Source organism: Mustela lutreola, chromosome 4 (assembly GCF_030435805.1).
Source record: "Mustela lutreola isolate mMusLut2 chromosome 4, mMusLut2.pri, whole genome shotgun sequence".
Classification (NCBI taxonomy): Eukaryota; Metazoa; Chordata; class Mammalia; order Carnivora; family Mustelidae; genus Mustela; species Mustela lutreola.
Window position 1 is genome coordinate 50,102,909 of NC_081293.1, and position 19,141 is coordinate 50,122,049.

Genomic DNA, 19,141 nt, shown 5'->3' on the forward strand with positions numbered 1-19,141 from the left:
TACAAATAATATATATTCATTTTAGGAAATTTAGCAAGTACATACAAGCAAAAAGAAGAAAACACACATTCCCTATAATTTTACCCCTTGGATGTATTAGTGTTGATACCTTAGTCTTGTTTCTGTTAGATATATTTTCCCCTTCCAAAAGGGATGATATATATTAGTATATAACCTGTGTTTTTCCACAAAATATTTTATCATGACCATTTTCTATGTTATTAAATATTCTTCTGCCTTATGTTTAGTACATTATACTTAACATAATCAATTTCCCAAAACAGAACATTCCTGTTGTTTTCGATTTCACATTGTTACTTAATAACTATGAATGAAGACTGTTGTAACCAAACCTTCAATATAAGAAAGTTATGGCCATACACGTATTTTTAGAAGTGAAATTGCTTAGGCCAAAGGGCACATACAATTTTAAGTCATTTAATTTGTATCACCAAAGTTTGTCTTATTTTTAAATTGTAAGATGAATGCAGAGGGGATTAAAAAAAAAACAATTGACAAGTTGTGGAAAATTCACTATGATACCATGAGCTCTGGGGCAAATGAAGACATTAGACCAGATAAATACTATATTTCTTTCCAAATTTGTGTTCTTAGTTGTGTTTGAGTTATGAGTAATTTTGTCTTTCCTTCCTTCCCTCCTTCTTTCCTTCCTTCCTGACTTCCTAACAACTTCCTAACTTCCTTCCCTCCTTCTTAACTTCCTTCCCTCCTTTCTTTTGAGAGATAGGTATTGGGACAGTCATCTCTTCAGGCTTACTTTAAGGAAAGACACTGTCTGCTCAATGAAACTTAATGAGAAAACAACTACAGAGAACTTTGGTTGGCTGGCTGGTTGGTTCGTTGATTGATTTTGCTTTGGTTGGTTCAGACCCAAAACACAAATTCTAAAAAAAAAAAAAAAAAAAAAAGAGGTACATTACACAATGGGTAGCGTCAACTTCCCGAGGTATTCATCAAATATGGTATCTAGCAAAAAGTACCATCAAACCATATTAATGTTACTTATTGTAAATAGAAGAAATAGAGGTTACACTGACCCATGTTTTGTGCCTAGTCAATGGAAGTGAAAGGACAGTTTAAATGAAGATACAGTTATTTCTTTTAATACAAAATCAGACATGCATGAGCTATTTCACCAAGCAAACAGATTTTCTGTCTGGAGTATTTTGGTTGTAAGAGGTATACAGTCAACTCAAAAAGGCTTAAAGAAAAGAGAATCATAGAACTGAGGTGCCTGTGGCATCAGAGCTCTGTCCTGTTCTCTTCACCCATTGATGATGGGCTAACTGGTCACCCACATCCCCATACTTACCTCCTTCTGGCTTTGTAACCACAGCAAAAATCCATAGTCTTTTACACCAAATCCTGGGGAGAGCATAGGTTGGCCCCAGCTTGGGGGACAGATTCATCTTAAACCAGCCGTGTGCCGAGGATATTGGGGGACCATCTTGCTGACCTTGTGAATTCATACTGTCTGTCTTCATGTTGTCACTCCTGTGGCCAGGGTGGGGATAATGTTGCCCTCCGCCTTGCCCCACCCACTATGGAGTGGGTTCCTTGTGTGGAGAAGGACTTGGAGGGAAGCAAAGTATCAGCTATCCTGCTTCTGCCAACTGGTTCTGTGACCTTGAGTACAGTAACTTCTTAGCTCTGAGCCTCAGTTTCTTCATCTGTGAAATGGAGAGACCAATTAGAGGATTTCTAAAGCTCTTGGGTCTCTAACATAGAGTGATTGGTAAAGAGGCCAAGGAGACCCAAAGGTGTGGTTTAAGTTTCTCAGAATTGTCTATTCATGTGGTTTCTAAGTTCTGTTTTTAGGATCAGGCTTGGAGCAGTTATCAACTCCAAGCACATGAGCTATTTGGTCGAAATTGGCAAACATTCCCTGCCATCCCCCACCCCCACCCCAGCTCCCCAAACTTTGTCCTCCAGCACCCTGTCTTGGGCTAGCACATCTCAGGCTCTTAAATAGAAAGCAGTGGGGCGGAGTACCCATTGGACAGTCTCTGAAGATGCTGCCTTGGTAGATTATCTTTTTTTTTATTGACTCAACACTGGTCAGCTGCCTGGCCTTCATGACTCTGGGACTCCAACTTTGTAGGAGGTCCCAAGAACTACTATGAAAAAAATATTACGAGGTTCAACTAAGATTTTCCCTTGGCTGGGTTGCTCTTGCAGACTCTTCCAAAAATCTGTCTTCCAAATCAAGACTGTGCATGTGGATGGTCCCCTTACAAGTTAGGCAGCAAAAGCGGTCATGCTGCTATACATGGAATTTTTTTGCCTTCAGCTGCTGAAGAATTTGTTGGAATACATACTGCAAAATGACTACTGTGGCTATTACTATACTTGCTCAGGGGAGCTATTCAAATGCCTCATTTATTGGAGCTTAATAGATTAAAAGTCCAAATTGAGTCTCATGATATAAACCTAATCAAGTTCTAATCTGCATAATTTTCCCATAAGCAGCAATGGGAAATTTGGATAATTTATGTTTCAGCGGTTGCCAATCATGTGTTAAATAGCATTGTTGCATTTCCTTATCAAAATATTTTTATTGATCTTCACTTCATCTGACATTTCACTTTAGGATTTTTTTTTTCCTGGCATTAACAGGAAATTTAATTCATCTCATAGATGATGTAATATGAGATGTTTCTCTTGATTTTAACATGTCTTTATAGATCATTTTTAACGGTGATCTTTTCCTTTTACAACTTCATATTGAATACCTGTCTCAGCAAAGCTAGATGACTTGGCCTAATTTATTTCCCTAGTTTAACGTAGCATATGGATTTCTAACCGTCATTTATATGCACACAATAAAAGATAATTTGGCCCACCATTTGAACCAATTCCTTTATGTTAAATCTATGGGAGTGGGAGAGGCACTTACCTTCACTTCTCCATCTATTCTAGGGGAGGTGATTGATAAGAATTTCCATCTCTCTCTCTCCCTGGAAAGCGTGGGGATTTAACCAGGGAAGATTTAGAAAGTACTTTGTGTTTTCCCCCATGGAAAAGTACTGTAATAAAGCATTTATTATATGTGCCGAGTTGTGCATGCTATCATACCAAAGCAAGTTAAGTGTAGCTACAATGGGTCCCAGTTGTTATCTGCTATTGTTTAAAAGTGAAAACCACAAAAGAGTACGACTGGCTCAGGGTGCCTGGTTGGCTTCGTTAGTTAAGTGTTCGACCCTTGATACCAACTCAGATCTTGATCTCAGGGTTGTGAGGTCAAGCCCTGTGACTTAACAACAAAAACGTGAGATTCGGTCAGGCCTCCAAATTGCCCACCTAGGTCAGCCCTTGAGAAAGAGGGAGCAGCGCACACAGGGGGAATGGCAGCGTGGACATGGCTATCCATGGGCCCCAATGTCCGCCTGCCTGGTCAACTCCCAGATCTGCCATTTACCAACTGGTTGTGCTTGAGGAAGTTCTTGGACTGTTCTGAATCTTATTTTCCTTATCTACCACATGGGGATGTTAACAGTGCCCATCCTCATGGAGTTGTTCAGAGGAGTAAATGAGGTGGCCCATGAAAAGCCCTGAGTTCAGTGTTAACACATAATAGAAGATATAGCTTGGTGGTTTAGAGGAGACCCGGGGTCAATTTACTGAGGTTCAGCTAATTAGATCTGCTAATTCCTAGGTGTGCGCCACAGTTACTTACCTTCCTTGTGTTTCAGTTTCCTCACCAGCAAAATAGTTGTATCTACATAGAATGGCTCTGAGAACTATAGTTATTACACGAACAGAGTTCAGTATATAGTAAGCACTCAATAGGTGTTGGTGAATTTTTTTCATGAAGTTCTATTTACACCTATCTTCTTCACTCCTAATGATCGTAATCAGTCTGGTTCTAGAACACTCTTGCCTTTGTTTTGACTTCCCTATAGACAGTGATGTTGAGCCTCATTTTCTAATGCACTCCTCTCTGCATTACCCTGGAACCCAACCCAAGTCTAGAAGTCTAGCCATTCCTGATGGTGTAAATTTTGTCTGAGCCACTGCCTTTTATTTTTTTTCCCACAACCACATGGTGCCTTGTGGATACTGCACACAGATGCCCAAAACAACTAATAAAAAACCAAAACCTTGGTGATCTCCTTTGTATCCCCTTCTATCTCTTCTCCTTGAACTTCTTGGGATGGTCCAGGTGTTTGTTAATTCTTTAACTTTGTAACTAAAATGGCCTTGTCTCCTTTAACTAAAGGTCACTTAAGTTACTTAAAGTAACCTCTGTTGTGGGGGCTGAGTGCTACCAGCTCCTGGGAATAACCCATATCATGAAAAGAACAGCAGACACTGCTGATTTTGTTCACCTGAACCCACCAGTGGCACATACCGTTAGGAATGCAAATGCTGGAAAAGAAGCGAGAGAGTAGTAAAAACCATTTTAGGAGTCTTGGAACTCAAGAAGGAAGTTTTATATTCCTAAATAATTAGAGTAGGGGCAGCGTAGGTCTGAAAAAAGAAGGCTCCAGAGAGATTCTACCATTGCTATCAGGAATTAAGAGACTTTCTTAGACTTTCTCAACAACTGGCCCCTGTTTACAGTGTACCTAAAGAAAATCCTAACCATCTCCCTATACAAAAATCTTTCAAAATTTTTGAGTTACTGAATTATATCATTAGATATTTTGAAATTCATTTTTATCACTGAAGTGATCTAATTATTCCTACAAAAATGGATTCACACTGCTCATTGTCTTACCATTAATTTTGTAGGGTTTTCTCTACATGAAAATTAAAAAAAAAAAAAATGCCAAAAGCTTCCTCGATTCTTTATCCATAGGGAAGAAGTGGTGATGGGTGCTATACTTTTCCACAAATACTTACTGTGTACCTAGCGACGTATTATCACCAGTAGTCGAATTTTTGAGTACTTGCTTTATACCAGGCATTATACTAAATGTTTTGAATACACTATTTCATTTTATCCTTACAATTGCCCTACATATGAAATACTTCCAGTTTATAGACAAAGAAACAGAGGCTTACAGAGTCAGAGCTATGCTCATAGTTTTGTAGCTCAGAAGTAAATGAATCAGATTTCGAACCCAAGGCATCTGACTTCAAAGGTCATACTTCTAACTATTCCACTCCATTTCTTCTCTATGGGCAGGCATTCCAAAGACAATCTAGGAAGTTTAAAAAAATAGAAAACTCAGTCTCTGGCCTGAAGTTCTCATATAGCATGCTGAGTGAGCAGGCTTAGGAGGGGGCGTGTTGGGCCCATTTATGGCTAATACCTAAAGAATGGAAAGGAAACATAAGCCCCTCTCATCTGCCCCAGAGGACTGGAATGGGGAGGGGCTTTCACTTTAATGAGATCAGGTAATCTTTGGAAGTCATTTTTAGCTCCAAACTTGTCTCCTCTGGCCGTGCTCAACAGAGAGAAGGGGGATACATCTAAAGAATCAGGAGGCCATCTCCGTAAGAGTGACTGAACTTGGATCTTTTCCTAATTAAGAACTTCTCATCCTATCTCTCAGACGCCAACATTCTTCGTCCTCTCTCTTGGCAAAATAAGTGTTTGTTTCGGAAATTAATTTCTCAAGTGTTAGTTTAACTATTGAAAGGAAAGTTTGCTCATTTCACCATTCTCCAGTTGTAGATTATGATCCCTGGAGAATATTGTATGGGCCCATGCTCTCTCATGTGGAACTGGAGAGCTGTTTTTTGTAGAGACTTAAAGTTCAACCAAAGATGTGTCCATGCAGCAAACAATGATGGGGTGGGGAGGAAGATAACTGGACACAATTTAGAGCTGCCCCTTTATCAACAGCTGCTATGACGAATGGGGTAGATGCCATCAAAGACCAGAGTGCCAACTCTCTTCCAAAGGAAGGTACCTGAATTTCTCTTCTCTCCAAGGCCATTTAGGGAATCTGGGTCAGCCCTGTCATTTCAAACCACAGGTTTTCCATATTAGGACCTCTAAGAAAACAATGTTAATGAATTCTGTTTATCTTTCAAACAACCCTACAGGAGGGGGAGGGAAAAAAAAAGGTGAAATCTATTTCTTTTGTCTCTGCCTTTTGCTGTGAACAATATGTAGCTAGAAAAGGAGCAAAGGAGAAAGACCTTATCATTGCTGAAGTTTTCTTTCCAACAAAAGCACCCTGTTCTTGGGGTCATGCATAGGAAAGAGAAGGAACTTTTAATGGAGAGATGTCTTGGACACCCACAGTAGTTTGTCAGTTGCAGATGCTAATGGAGCCAGGCTTGGCGACTGAAGGGGAAAATGGAATATGAAAGCAAAATGAAATATGCCTATGAGGCAAGCATGTCATTTCTAAATGAAGGTTTCATGCAAAGGAGTTGAGTCTTTTCACAGCTGAAAATGGAATCTTTAAATAAGATAAAATTAAAGGATGCTGTGGCTTGTTGCAGGTTCTGTAATGAAATACAGTTTTCCTAATACCGTGTGACCTGCATTTCTCCCTGTTTTATGGGTGCTATTCCTTGACGTACAAACCCGTATTTTCTCAAGTCAGCATTTGATGATGGATGTCAAAATACAGGCCATGTATTATGCATATAGCATTACCGATTTAAGGTGTTTACTTGTCAAGTTGAAGAAATTCAAAAACGTCACATCCACCGAATCTGCACAGCTGTCACTTGTAGTTTTTCATGCTTTTGAGTGAAACTTCTGATGGAAACAGTTTAGTTTCCCCCTTCACTATTCTGGGGAAGAAAACAGCTAGCATTTAAAATGCATGTTCTTGGGTATGTGGTTGGCTGAAAGATACACATTCCAAAGTTTAGAAAGATGGACATTATACTGTCACTTGACATTACTTACCCTGTGCACAATATACCACATAAAGAGTAAAATTAAGTGCAATCAGGGAATGAACAATAAATCATACTTTTCTTTCTGAAAGTATGGCATTCAATAGTATGAAATTTATACACAGGAGAGCAGGAAATAGGGAGACCCTTTTATATTGTGCTGGCATTTCATGCATTATGCACCTTGAAAACAACAGGCAATTACGGAGCACCTGTCATTTCAGTCCGGATAGACGGAGCTTCACATGAACTGTAAACCAGAATCAGCCCACCACTGCCACAATACTGGAGACCAAGTCAGGGATCTGGCCAAATGGCCTATTTGGAAGAGACCTTGGAAACTTAGCAAGTGACTTTGTATCTGCAAATCTTTAATTCACTGGTAAGCCCACCTAGCCAATCCCCCAAGGACAAAGAAGGGAAACCAAAGTGAATGTGAACATCTGTCTGCCTGTCCTCTAAGTTTCGGAGAAAACTGGGTCTTACAGCCAGCACAGAGTTGATGGTAGCACTTGCCACATGCATGCCTGGATAAAATTAATTTTTGCCAAATGAATATATGGGGTTAAATAAATATCTCACGTTTATAGGTCTCTATGCACATGCTTAAAGAGTCATCTGCTCAGCCTCGAAATCGTGGCTGGGTCAAGCTCATTTTAACATGTCCTTGGGATTTGGATCTGAGAAGCCCAAATGGCAAAAGTCAGAAACCAAGTAGGCTACTATCCAATGTCCTGTGCCTGCATTTACTGTATGAGGTCTGTGTTTGGCACGTTGGGGAGTTCTGGGACCTGCGACAAACCAGGGGAGTGGTAGTCAGAATGAATTCTGCTGCAAAGGAAAAGAAAAGAAAACTCTTCATTTGGGCTCACACAAAAGGAAAAATATATACAGTTGAACCTTGAACAATGGGAGAGTTGAAGGGCACCAGCCCCCCACCCCATACAGTTGAAAATACATGCATAACTCTTGAGTCCCCAGAACTTAACTATTAAGAGCTTACTGGTGAGTGGATCCCTACTGGTAAATAGTCGAGGAACCTACATTTGGTATGTTGTGTGTATTATATCCTGTATTCTTACAATGAAGTCAGCTAGAGAGAAGAAAATGTTATTTAGAAAGTCATAAGGAAGTTACATTTATAGGGATCCATTATATTTATCAAAAAGAATTCACATATAAGTGGACCCACACAGCTCAAACCTGTGTCGTGAAAGAATCAATTACATACATATAAAACTTTGTGTGTGTGTGTGTGTGTGTGTGTGTGTGTACATGTGTGTGTAAAACCAATGTATCCTGCTTCAGGATTTTTTACAATAAAAAATAATATGTACATATACATATAATTATTATATATAAAATATGCACATGATCTCACTATCACAGTATATATTATAATCTCATTTATATATACTGTATATAAAGTCTCATGTAGTACAAAATACTGAGGTCAGTTGGTTTTGGCTCTAAGGTTAGCTAATTCAGTAACTCAATGATAGTTCTTTCTATTTTATTATTTATTTATTTATTTTGCGAGAGAGTGAGAGAGTAGGGGAGGGGCAGAGGGAGAGAGAGAGAATCCCAAGCAGGCTCCATGCCCAGCACAGAGCTCAATGCAGGGCTCAATCCTATGACCCTGAGATCACGACCTGAGCTGAAAACAAGAGCCGATGCTCAACTGATTGAGCCACCCAGGCACTCCCTCAAGGAGTTATTTCTGTCAGTAAGTCTTTCCATCATTCATTCAGCCAGTCTCATTAAGCTGGCTTTGTCTTCTGCTGATGCCCATCCCAGTTGCAAGATGGCTGCCATGGTTCCAGGCACCACAGGTACAACAGCAATGTCCAGTGAATTAAAAGAGAATCTCTTAAGAGATTCTGTGTGTTCTTTTTAAGAGCAAGCAAACACTTCCTAAAAGCCCCCAAGCAAATTTCTTCCCACTTCCCTTTGACCAGAATCTGTCAAGATCTCTGACTTGAGTCACTCACTGGCAAGAGAATAATCGGTTAGTTTATGGTAATAGTCAGGGTAGGTTAGGTTATGCTGTGATAACAACACCACCATGATCCCCAGTGTCTTCAAGCAACACAGATCACCTCTTTACTCACTCAGAATGCTTTGTGGTCTGGGTTGTTGTCCAGAGCTGCTACCCAGTCTTCGTCTCCATAGTAACCCAAGTTCCCATGGTTGCCACAGTCTGGGAAGGGAGGCAGAAAGTCAAATATTTGTACCAGAAGTAATGGTACTGTTCTGTTCACTTTTCATGGCCCAAAGCATTTCCTGTGTCACGTGGAGGCACAAAGGTACAATCTTATCTGCCTGGAAGGTGAGGGGAACAAAAAATCTGTGAGCAAGATCAGTAATTGGTGTAGAGACTCATTTTAGGGTGCTATCAAGGCAGGTTAGAATTATTTATAATGGCCTCCTACTTTGTACTTCACAAAAGCAACACACAAGAGTATATTCCATGAATGCTAATTGTTGATCTGTAAATAATGCATAAACTATTTTTTATTGTGTATGTATATTATTCATAGTATTCCCAAGCTTTCCGTGCCTCTGACTTTTCTCCCTCTCTTTCTTTTCTACTAGGGTTCACACCTCCAGGAATGGACAGATCCTCTCCAGATAACAGCCCAGTGCACGGGATGTTACGTCAACCATCTATAACGACTGGGGTCAACATCCCCATCATTACTGAACTAGGTAGGAGTGAATCTCAGCTTTGGGCAGATTTTGTTGTCCTCTCTTCCAGCCACATAGGGTATGCAGGTAGCCTCTTTCTTAGCTCCTTCATCATAGAGGGCTTTAGTAGGGTTTGTTTTGGGGGAGGTGGAGAGAGATATGGGTAACAATATGACAATACCAAAAGGAAAACTGATCTATCTTTCCTCTGCGATGAATAGACAGTTTCCTTCATGCTGGTCACTGTTCTCAACGATGCTTGAGATGATGGATTTGAGATTGGGGCATAAATTAGGGAAGGGGGAGGAAAGGAGGAAAGGCATAATCCATGGACTCTTTCTGGTGATTTTCATTGGAAGCACCTCCAGACAGCTCCTGCAATCAGAGCCCTCCACTGAGGTACAAAGCCTCAGGTCTAAGCCAGACCCATTCTGAGAACTGGGTGGAAGCAATGGGCCTTTAATCTATCCTAGCTGAACTTCTCAACTAAAGGCCATTGTCCGTGAATGACACTCTGGCCTGAAATATCATGGAGCTTGGACGGCCATGATCACGGGCCAGTGGAATGCAACTTTTAACCCCATGGTGGCATTCCCTCCTACCATCTGTGAATTTGCAAAGCTGCTGAGTGGTGCCTTCCCCCCTACCAAGACTACTAACCACCTATGGTGCTGGGTCCCCTTACTTTACAATGTGTCCTCTTCTACTCCCTCACGCTCTTCTTTTTCTGTACTTTCCTCCACTCCCTTTCCCCAACCCTTAAATGCTGTATCCAATTAGCTAAACCTGGCAAGTTGCCTTTGGTATCAGTCAATCAGGAAAAAAACAGTGGGACGCACATTCTAATGATAACCGAACTGGGTAAGAAGCACTGTTTTCCTTCACATCAGTATCTCCTTTTGTTCTGTTGTTGGTGTTTCCAACTCTCATCGGCTTGTTTTTTCTTTCATGGGCTGTAACAGAAAGACTACCCCATGGCACTGCTTTGACTGTGTTTTATTGTGGCTCTGGTTGGAATCGACTGTCTTGTTCTGGCCTTTCTTAATGATTTTTTTCCCCACACAGCATCAGTAAGGCTTTGATCACACCCATCTGACCTGGCAGTTGTTTCCAAAGCATCTTTGCTCTAATTCATTTCCTTTGGCCTGGGCCTTCCCCCCACCCCTTCCATGTGTCCCCCTGCTCTCCCGCCTTCTCCCTTATAGTCCTCTTCGAACAAGCTGTCAGTTTGACTGACACGTCTTCACAGCTCTCAGAGAAGTCAAAGGAGAAATATAAAAATTTTAAGATGAGAAACCTAAGACGGAGCCTTCCCTCCAGCTGTTTATTTTCCTTTATTCTGACTTTATTTGCCTTTTTTTTTTTTTCCCCCTCTGAGGTCTTTTCTCAGAAGCTCTGGTCCTAAAGCCATAAAAGCAGCCAGTTCCTAGGGGACATTTTCTTACGAAAACTAGATTTCAAGAAGGGTGCCAAGGACAAAGGGTTAGTGGCCACTGAGGCCCAGCCCTGCCCTGTGGCCCCTACCTGGCTGTCCAGAGCCTCCCAGAGATTCAGAGTGGACGCACCAGGAAGAGGAAGGGTCCTGGTCATGACTACATCTGTCAGGCCCTTCACGCTTCCCTGTGACTTGGTTAATAACTCTGTAAAAGGCGCCCATCAGCAGCAGGTCTCAGAACTGGGGATTGATCTTCTAAATAGAGACAGCGGAAGTGCTGTTCTGTAGAGGGGTGGATGGGGAGGTGGGGAGCACCTGCCTTCCAATGACTCACAGATGAAACGAACATGCCATTCTCTTGGCCCCCAAATATATTTCAAAATAAGAGAGCAGGCTTTTAACACAGTCATCTTGCTTGTGAGGTGTCTGGAAACTAAGGAATAAATTGTCCGCCATTCAGCACTGCATTATTGTAGACGGAGCTATTTATCAGGACAAATTCACTCAGGTCAAGGAGTATCGCACTATTTTCTGTTTCCAGCAGCAGGAGAGGCGTCTTTTTCATGTTTAGAGAAGTTGGCTAAAAGCCTAGGTTTCTGGATTGCTCTTCTTGGGACCTTAGGGTTGTAAGAGGCCAGGGAGCTCGTGCAGCCCAGACCACTGGTTGGAAAATTCATCCAGATATCTCCTTCTCAGAAACCTGCAGATGCATTTCAAAATCACGACTGCCGGGGATTTCTTTTTGTGTTTTGAGTTTGTGTGCTACCAACTAGGATATCTCGATTTGTGATTAGGGGAAGAGAAAAGAGAAGGCTTGGAGCCCCAAATCTGAAGCAACGATGCAGGCATTCAGTTAGCATAACTGACTCTCCCCTAGCCTTCGTTCCCTCCCCAGATTTCTTCTCTGAGTTCGGACAACCTTGCGTGTGTTCACACCGCCCTTACTGCCTGTACTAAGCTCTATTTTCCTGGTGGTCATACCACCTTTAGCAAGCATACCATCACTGTTTGACCACCTCGCTTCCCCATACCCCACCAATATTTACTATTTACCTACATGTTCTGAGATGTGGTCTGCATCACACCAAACCAGTCAAATGCCTTCAAAAAAGCATAGAGGGAAGCCAGGTTTTTAAAAACTATGTTGTATATTCCAGTCTTCATCCACCTGGAGAGTTTCAATTGATGATAGTGGGCCAGAAGCTTCTAGACGTTCCACAAGAAGGACATTTGCTTAAAGCTACTTAACCTGGTTTCCAGTCATCTATGACCATAAAACATTTGCGGGGGGGAGGGGAGTTTAAAAAATCACCTGTTAGCACCACATAATTACTGTTCTGTGAAGTAGGCTTTGGGTAACACTGATTTCCCTCTGAGACGCTCCCAGACTAGGCCCAGGAGTTTCATTGAATCCTGGTTCCTGCATCCCAGTGACAGAGACACCTGGCTCGCTGACAATCTAGTCACCTCTCCCTTCCAGTGACCACTTCCCCTCCAAGTACACTACCAGCCTTCCACGTCCTCTTGAAAAGAGAGTACAGATGCTACCTCTTTCAGAGTGTCAATACACACACCATCCTTGGCTATCCCAAGTAATTAAAACCATGCTCCTCTGCATATTGCCCAGAGTTTACATTTTCTGATTCACAAAGTGGCAAATGGAGGGAGAAGAGGAAAAGCTACCATTTGACTCTATAGAATGCCTGAGCAAGGCCTTACTTGCTTCTGAGAGAGGCGGAGGGAAGCTGGGAATTTTCCAAACATAGTAGGGTAGACAGAGCATTTACTGAGAAAGGCAATCTTGAGATAAGCTAATGCTTATCAAGGTCCTGGGCCAGGCTCACCAAGTACAATCTCCTAGGAGCCTCCCAACAGTCTCATGAGAGCTGCTAGTATTTCTCCCACTTTACAGAGAAAGAAACTAAGGTCCAGAATGATAATAAAATGCATTGCTTGTACAGAGTTAGTACAGAGGCTGGGTTTAAAGCTTACTTGTCTGATCCTGCATTTTGTAATTTTACCCACCAGCCTGTAATTCAAGTGTTGCTGAGCAAAGATGTTCCCCCATTAAAATTTTTCTCTAGGGAAACAAGATGGTGTCATTTAAAACTAATTCCATGCCTAGCCTGATATCCTATTATCATTTATTCTGCCTTATACAATAAACAAGCAAAGGTTGAAAAAAAAAAAAAAAAAACAACCAAACATCCAAAAAGTTATGCTCAGGAAATAAAAAATTAAAACAATAACTCTAGGAAAGAGAATTCACTACTGATACATTTAGAAAGGAATCAGAAGGAAACCTCATTTATTCTTTTCCTAAAAGTGTCATAATTATCCAGAAATCACAAGTGCTCATCTCCTCCCCCACCACACACTTTCTTCCCTATTACTTGCCCTGCAAAACTGATAATTTCTGAAGCCAAGATGGGAATGGAAATTAATTTGTCATTTAATTTTTAATAAGTTAAAGACATCTAGTGACACAGCCAATCAGTCTGCACGTGCCTGCCGGAGAAGTCCTTGAGGAATCCTCAGATGGAAATGAACTACAGCATCAAATGCTGCTTCTCCTAGAGCTGCAGTGTCTAAAAGATTGAACTGTGTAGAAGGGGAAAGGGAGAACGTGGGCATCCCCATGCAGCTCGGAATGCACAGCAAGTCCTTGTCGGCAAGCAGCCAGAGACAGCCAGGGATCCATCCCAGCTGGGGTCACTGTTCTGTCCAACAGGGCCTGTCGGCGTGGGCCTGGATTCAGAGCTAGGGATACCTGACCCTCCCTGGGCCGACCCCAGGCAGGCCGTAGGTCCTGCCTGCAGGCAAATTCCTTGCTTTTTGCCTTTGCTGTGCTCCTAGTCTTCTGCTCTTTGGTCTCAATAAGTTGCTTTCTTTTCCTGTGGCTAAACTTAGCATCCCAGCATGGCTACTCATGGCTACTCATCCTTGAAATACATCCATCTCTCAAAGGACCTGGTGACCGAAAAACACCTCTGGGTGTTTTTCGGTCATGATTCTAAAACTATACCAAAGGACTGACCAGCACTGTTCAGCCGTTCTCCGGTGATCTGCCGTGGAGCAAGGCTGCTTGAACTCACTGGCTCTCCAGGCCTGGGAAGCTTGAACAATCACATAAGAGCAGTCCATTGAGTCCACCGGCTCCCACCCCAAGATTCATTGACAGCTTCTCCCATGCTTTTCTCTCCTTTCCAGTGACTTCAGTGTTGTTAAATCAGTAGCCTGCTCTTTCCCTGGCTTCAGTGTGTGTGTGTGTTTGTGTGGTCTTTTGAGCTAATTCTCATTTCATACTTTTTCTAGTGAATGATACTAACGTTCAGTTTTTGGACCAAGACGATGATGATGACCCCGACACAGAACTGTACCTCACGCAGCCATTTGCATGTGGGACAGCATTTGCAGTCAGTGTCCTGGACTCGCTCATGAGTGCGGTGAGTGGGTGTGATATGGGAGAGGATCACCTCCAGCCTCCAATGTCAACGGCCTGGGACTAGAGCTGGAGCTTCAGGGGAGAGCATGACCACACAAAGTGATGGTGATCTAGAAGGGCATAACAACATTTGCCAGACCATTGTAGAGATAAACGTTTAATTATGAATTCTTGGAAGTGTGAGGAAGATAAGAAGGGAGATTTTGTGGGGAAGAGTACCCCCACACACACACACACAGAAGGAAAGCAGATGCAAAGTCCTAGTGGTGAAAGAAGCTGACAATTTAAGGAAGCCAAAGAAAGCCTTTGTAGCTGGGCCACAGTGAGAGAGGGAGAGGAGAAGATTAGGCAGGTTTGGACCTGTAAGACCAAGAAACCCATTTTCATGGCTTTGGCTTTTTTCTTAAGATCAATGAGGAGGCACTGAAGGATGATTTTAAGCTGGCAAGCCGGTGTGATCAGGTTTATGTTTTAAGAGGATTGTCTTGGCTGGTGTGTGGAGGATGGCTCAGGAGGCAAGATGGCGGCAGGAAATCAGAATATGAGACTGTCAGAGTTTGGATGAGGATAGAGCTGGCAGAGCTGGAAGGAGATGGGTACTCGAGTGGTTTTAGTCAGGAAGATTGACAGGGCTTGAGGATAGGTTGAATATGGGCAGAGGATGGAACAGGATGAAGTGTCAAGGGTGACTCCTAGGTCATTGCCCGTCATTGCGATGCAAGCCCTGGGAGAGGACGATGCATGAGAGTCAGGCCTGGCCAGTTCCCTGCTGCAGGGAACGAATGACGTAGTAGCAAATACAGGAGGGTGGGCTGGCTGAGGGATCAAAAGCATCACTGGCTTCTTTTATAACTTGATATGCACCAAATAATCAAGGCATTGTTCTTTTACTTTTGAGACCAAAAACAACTAACAGTTAAAAAGTAGGCTCCAGTTTGTGGAGCTCTCTTGAACTGCAAAAGGCAAAAGCAGACACTAGAATGGGTTATAAGTGGGGATTGTGAAGTGTTCCCACTGAGTGTCTTGATTTATTATAGAGAAAAGCCTCTTTATTTTGGAATTCTCAAATTCACAATTTATGAAAATACAGACATAAGCTGGATAAAAACTGACCTTTGAGGAATCCATGAAAAAGAGTTTTATTGAACACATTAAAACCATAAACATAGCTCAGAGAGTTTTTATACACATACATTTCTTAAAGTGCTTAAGAAGGTTATTCTCCTGAATGTGTTAAACAACCGATATGCTAATTATGCATTATTCTTCTCTATTCATTAAAGCTAATCCCAGAAGAACCTCTATTTGAGGAAAGAAAAAACATAAAGCTTTTTAAGACTAATTTAGGTTATTCTATATTCCTGAATGTGGTCCAACTGCAAGCATATCTTATTTTAAAAATTAGAATTATGGATCTAGAAATAATTATGAAACAATATTCATCTGAATTAAGGCTGACTAGGCGTCATGCCAGACCTTTGCTTTCCAAAGCCAAGAAGAAGAGAAAAAGGATCACTAGAGAAGGCACTCTCAGTTTCCCAGGACTTGTGATTTCTTTCTGATGGCCCAGTGGTTCTGGGCCTAACCTCTCTGTCTGCTAGTGATGTTGGGCTCAGTCTGGGCAAACTCCTTAAGCAAGCCAGAAGGAATGATGAAAGCTACAGGGTGATCTCATACAGTGCCAGTGCCAGGTTGTCTGTACTGATCTTTTGTTTCAAACGGATTTCTGTAATTCGTCTCTTTAGAAATTTCATTTTACTCCTGTTCCTAATGAGAGAGATTATAGAAGACTGGTCTCACTAAAAGATGATTGAATTGTATACAGTAGCTTTTTTTTTTTTTTCAAGAGCTTCAAAATGCTCTATTAACATTTTATAAAACCCAAACTTACACAGTTATTTATGTTTCTATGTATCAGACATGCAGGATAGTCCGTGCAACTATATAATCTGCAAAGCCACTTTTGCATACATTATTAAGAATTTCAAAACGATGACTGCAGAGCCAAGTGAGGGGCCCTTCTGCGCATGGCCCATGGGTGACTGTGCAGGCCACACCCACGTAGCCAGCCCCTCATACCAATAAGCCCATAAAATGGATTTTAAGCAGCGAAGAACTTCACCCCTACACAACCAAAGGGGCACTGTGGGCGGCCATGGGGTGTGGGGGTGGCACCTCTGATCTGGGCTGTTATTGTGCTCTTGTCTATAGCACCACTGGGGAGTCAGTTCTTGGAAACTCAGATGAGAAATCAAAGTGGGTTAGTCTGAAATGTTTAAAAAGCCATCTCTAATCTTTGAAATGCAAATGAGAGTGTCTGGGAGAGAGCGGCCAAGGCTGGTCTGGACTCAATGGGCCTGCCCACAGTATTCCTTCTGAACTCCAGCCGGGGAGAGAAAAGTATCAGGAATCTAGTATCGGCCATTGCCGTCACTGTCGGCTTCATTCATGGAGGGCCCAGAACTGCGCAAGGCACTTCAGCCATAGTGTCCGATCTTTCAGACAATAATGCGAATCAACCTGAAACAAGATGTGTTTAACTGATGCGCAGACAGTGACCATTAGTCAAAACGCCCGTCCAATGGGTCCGTGCCTGGTTTTCCTTGTCTGGGAGGAACAAGTTCCACAGTGACATCTTGACAGGGTCTGGTTCAGCAGACCTCATTGAATCCCGGCCTCCTGATGGAAATGTTACCTGTGGTTTCTTTGCATTCCGCCCCAACCCTAATTTCTGAAAAACCAGAAGATCACTCAAGAGCCAAGGCAGTAACTAGAAGGGAACTGAAAATGTTGGCAGGGTTGTAAACTGATAAACTGAGACTCCTCCAAGCAGCAGGAGCCGGAGGTAAGCTTCCAGCCCAGGCATCCGCTTACAAGCAACGCTGCAACGTCTGCACAGGCACACCTCCTCAGATGTCCATGATCTCCTTTCTCCAGCCCCCAAATCGCCACTTAATCGTGTGTCTAAACATCCTCTGAAGGTTGTCCTCCATAACTCAACTCCTGCCGCTCACTGCTTCATTGGTTAAAAGAATAATATTTTGGTTCGTCACAGGCGCCCCTGAGCAGTCAGCGATGTTGCAGACATGGCCTCGTGGCTCATCAACGGCAGGAACACATGATCAGAGGGAGTAATTATGCTTGTGGCTATATCCCTCCAGGAAGAGGCTTACGACTAAGCCATGTATTTTTCAGAGTGGTACCAGCGTGCTGCTTACACACACATGGAGAAGATGAAAGGAAGCCTCTCTGGATTTAGAGCTGGAACCGGAGCTCAAGTGTTCAGACTTCTCTGCGACAGACACCACCCTGCCCAACCCCGCAGCCCCAATTTGAGCTCTACCTGGAAAGAAGAAAAGTCATGAACCAAGACTAGCCTGACTGGATGCATATCCCAGCACCGGCATTTACTGACAGCACCAACATCATCTCCCTGTGCCTCAGTGTTATCATCTTTAAAATGGGGATAATAATAGCACCTACCTCATAGAATTGTAGAGATAATTAAATGAGTTAAGGCTGTAAAGTGATTAGTGCCATGTGTCACACACGACTATCTGGATATTGTATTTATTATTATTGATCACTGCCTTTACTGAACACTTAACTAAATGCCAGGCACTATTCAGATCCTGGGGATTTATCAATGGAGAAGAAAGAGGAAGACCCTATCCTCGGATTGTTGGAACTTTGATTCTAGTGGGCAATAATTATGTAAATCAGGAATGATAGCTACCATTGGTAGTAGTAAATGAATAATATCAGATGGGCAAAACTATTCTGAAGAATGAAATCATTTGAATGCGTGTGGAGACCTGGGTAGTTGCAGTGGTCAGAGTAAAGCTGTCTCAACTGAAAACCTGGAAGCTGACACTGAAAGGTCAGAAGAGAGCACCTGGGGGCCAGGGTGATGAGCATTCCAAGGTCAAAAGATCGGGACAAAGCTGAATAGTGGTACTGAGCTAAATCTGGGGCTCAGAGGGAGTCGTTGAAGGCTGCCGTGCTTGGAACACAGTAGATTGAGGGGAAGGACAAGCAAGGAGCAGTCAGACAAGCAGAGCTGTCGTCCACACTGTGAGTGTTCTGAGAACAAAAGACCACATCCCGGTCAAGTTCTAAGTCAGGTTTCAACCCTTCAGTCATCTTCGTTTGGATACCGCCAGGATCTTCCTGAGGTCACTGCTTCCTGTGTGTGCTGGCTGGAAGGGCAAACCCATCAACGAGTTGACTCCTGAAGTAACCCCCAATTATTTTCCTGCCCCACACTCCATCCTCGTGCACTCATTTTGAGAGAAGAAAGGAAGAGAAACAGCACAATATACTGGCATGAGGACCTGGACTGATATCTGGTTTCTAAGGAATGGTCTCTCATAGAAGTCCCAAAATGGCACGTTGCAGACAAATTTTGCATTTCCTGAAATTTTCCCCTTTTAAGTGCAATTTGTTGCCAATACTTTAAAATCGTAAGATTACACTTAAATATGGATTTCCAGCTTATTTTGATTGGAGTCACAAAGCAGATTTCCAGATACCCACAAAGCACCAATTGATTAGAGCTGAGCTATGTGTCCTTTCACTACAGCCCACACTGTTCCCTGCTCAACTCTCCCAGGCCTGCTTCACTCATCCCACTGCCCCCGCCTGTGCCTCCCACTGAACCGGACTTACAGGCCTCCGGTTTCTAATTTGTAAGCCTGAATGACTGTGGTTAGACAGCATCCTTGGGCTTCCGGCCCTGTGCCTGT

The 19,141-nt window shown here is 42.6% G+C and overlaps 1 protein-coding gene across 15 annotated transcripts in view; it reads left to right on the plus strand.

The window, feature by feature from the left end:
- The window catches only part of KCNMA1 (potassium calcium-activated channel subfamily M alpha 1), a 730,798-nt gene that overhangs the window by 676,738 nt on the left and 34,919 nt on the right, over window positions 1-19,141 (plus strand). For 8 of the 15 annotated variants that reach the window (XM_059169812.1, XM_059169811.1, XM_059169800.1 and 5 more), the window contains 2 exons: window positions 9,424-9,537; window positions 14,267-14,397. In XM_059169812.1, coding sequence (XP_059025795.1) covers window positions 9,424-9,537; window positions 14,267-14,397 — 245 coding nt within the window. Of the gene's footprint in view, window positions 1-9,423; window positions 9,538-10,296; window positions 10,378-14,266; window positions 14,398-19,141 lie in introns of all 15 variants that reach the window. The other 7 variants (XM_059169794.1, XM_059169795.1, XM_059169796.1 and 4 more) reach the window with 1 other exon arrangement.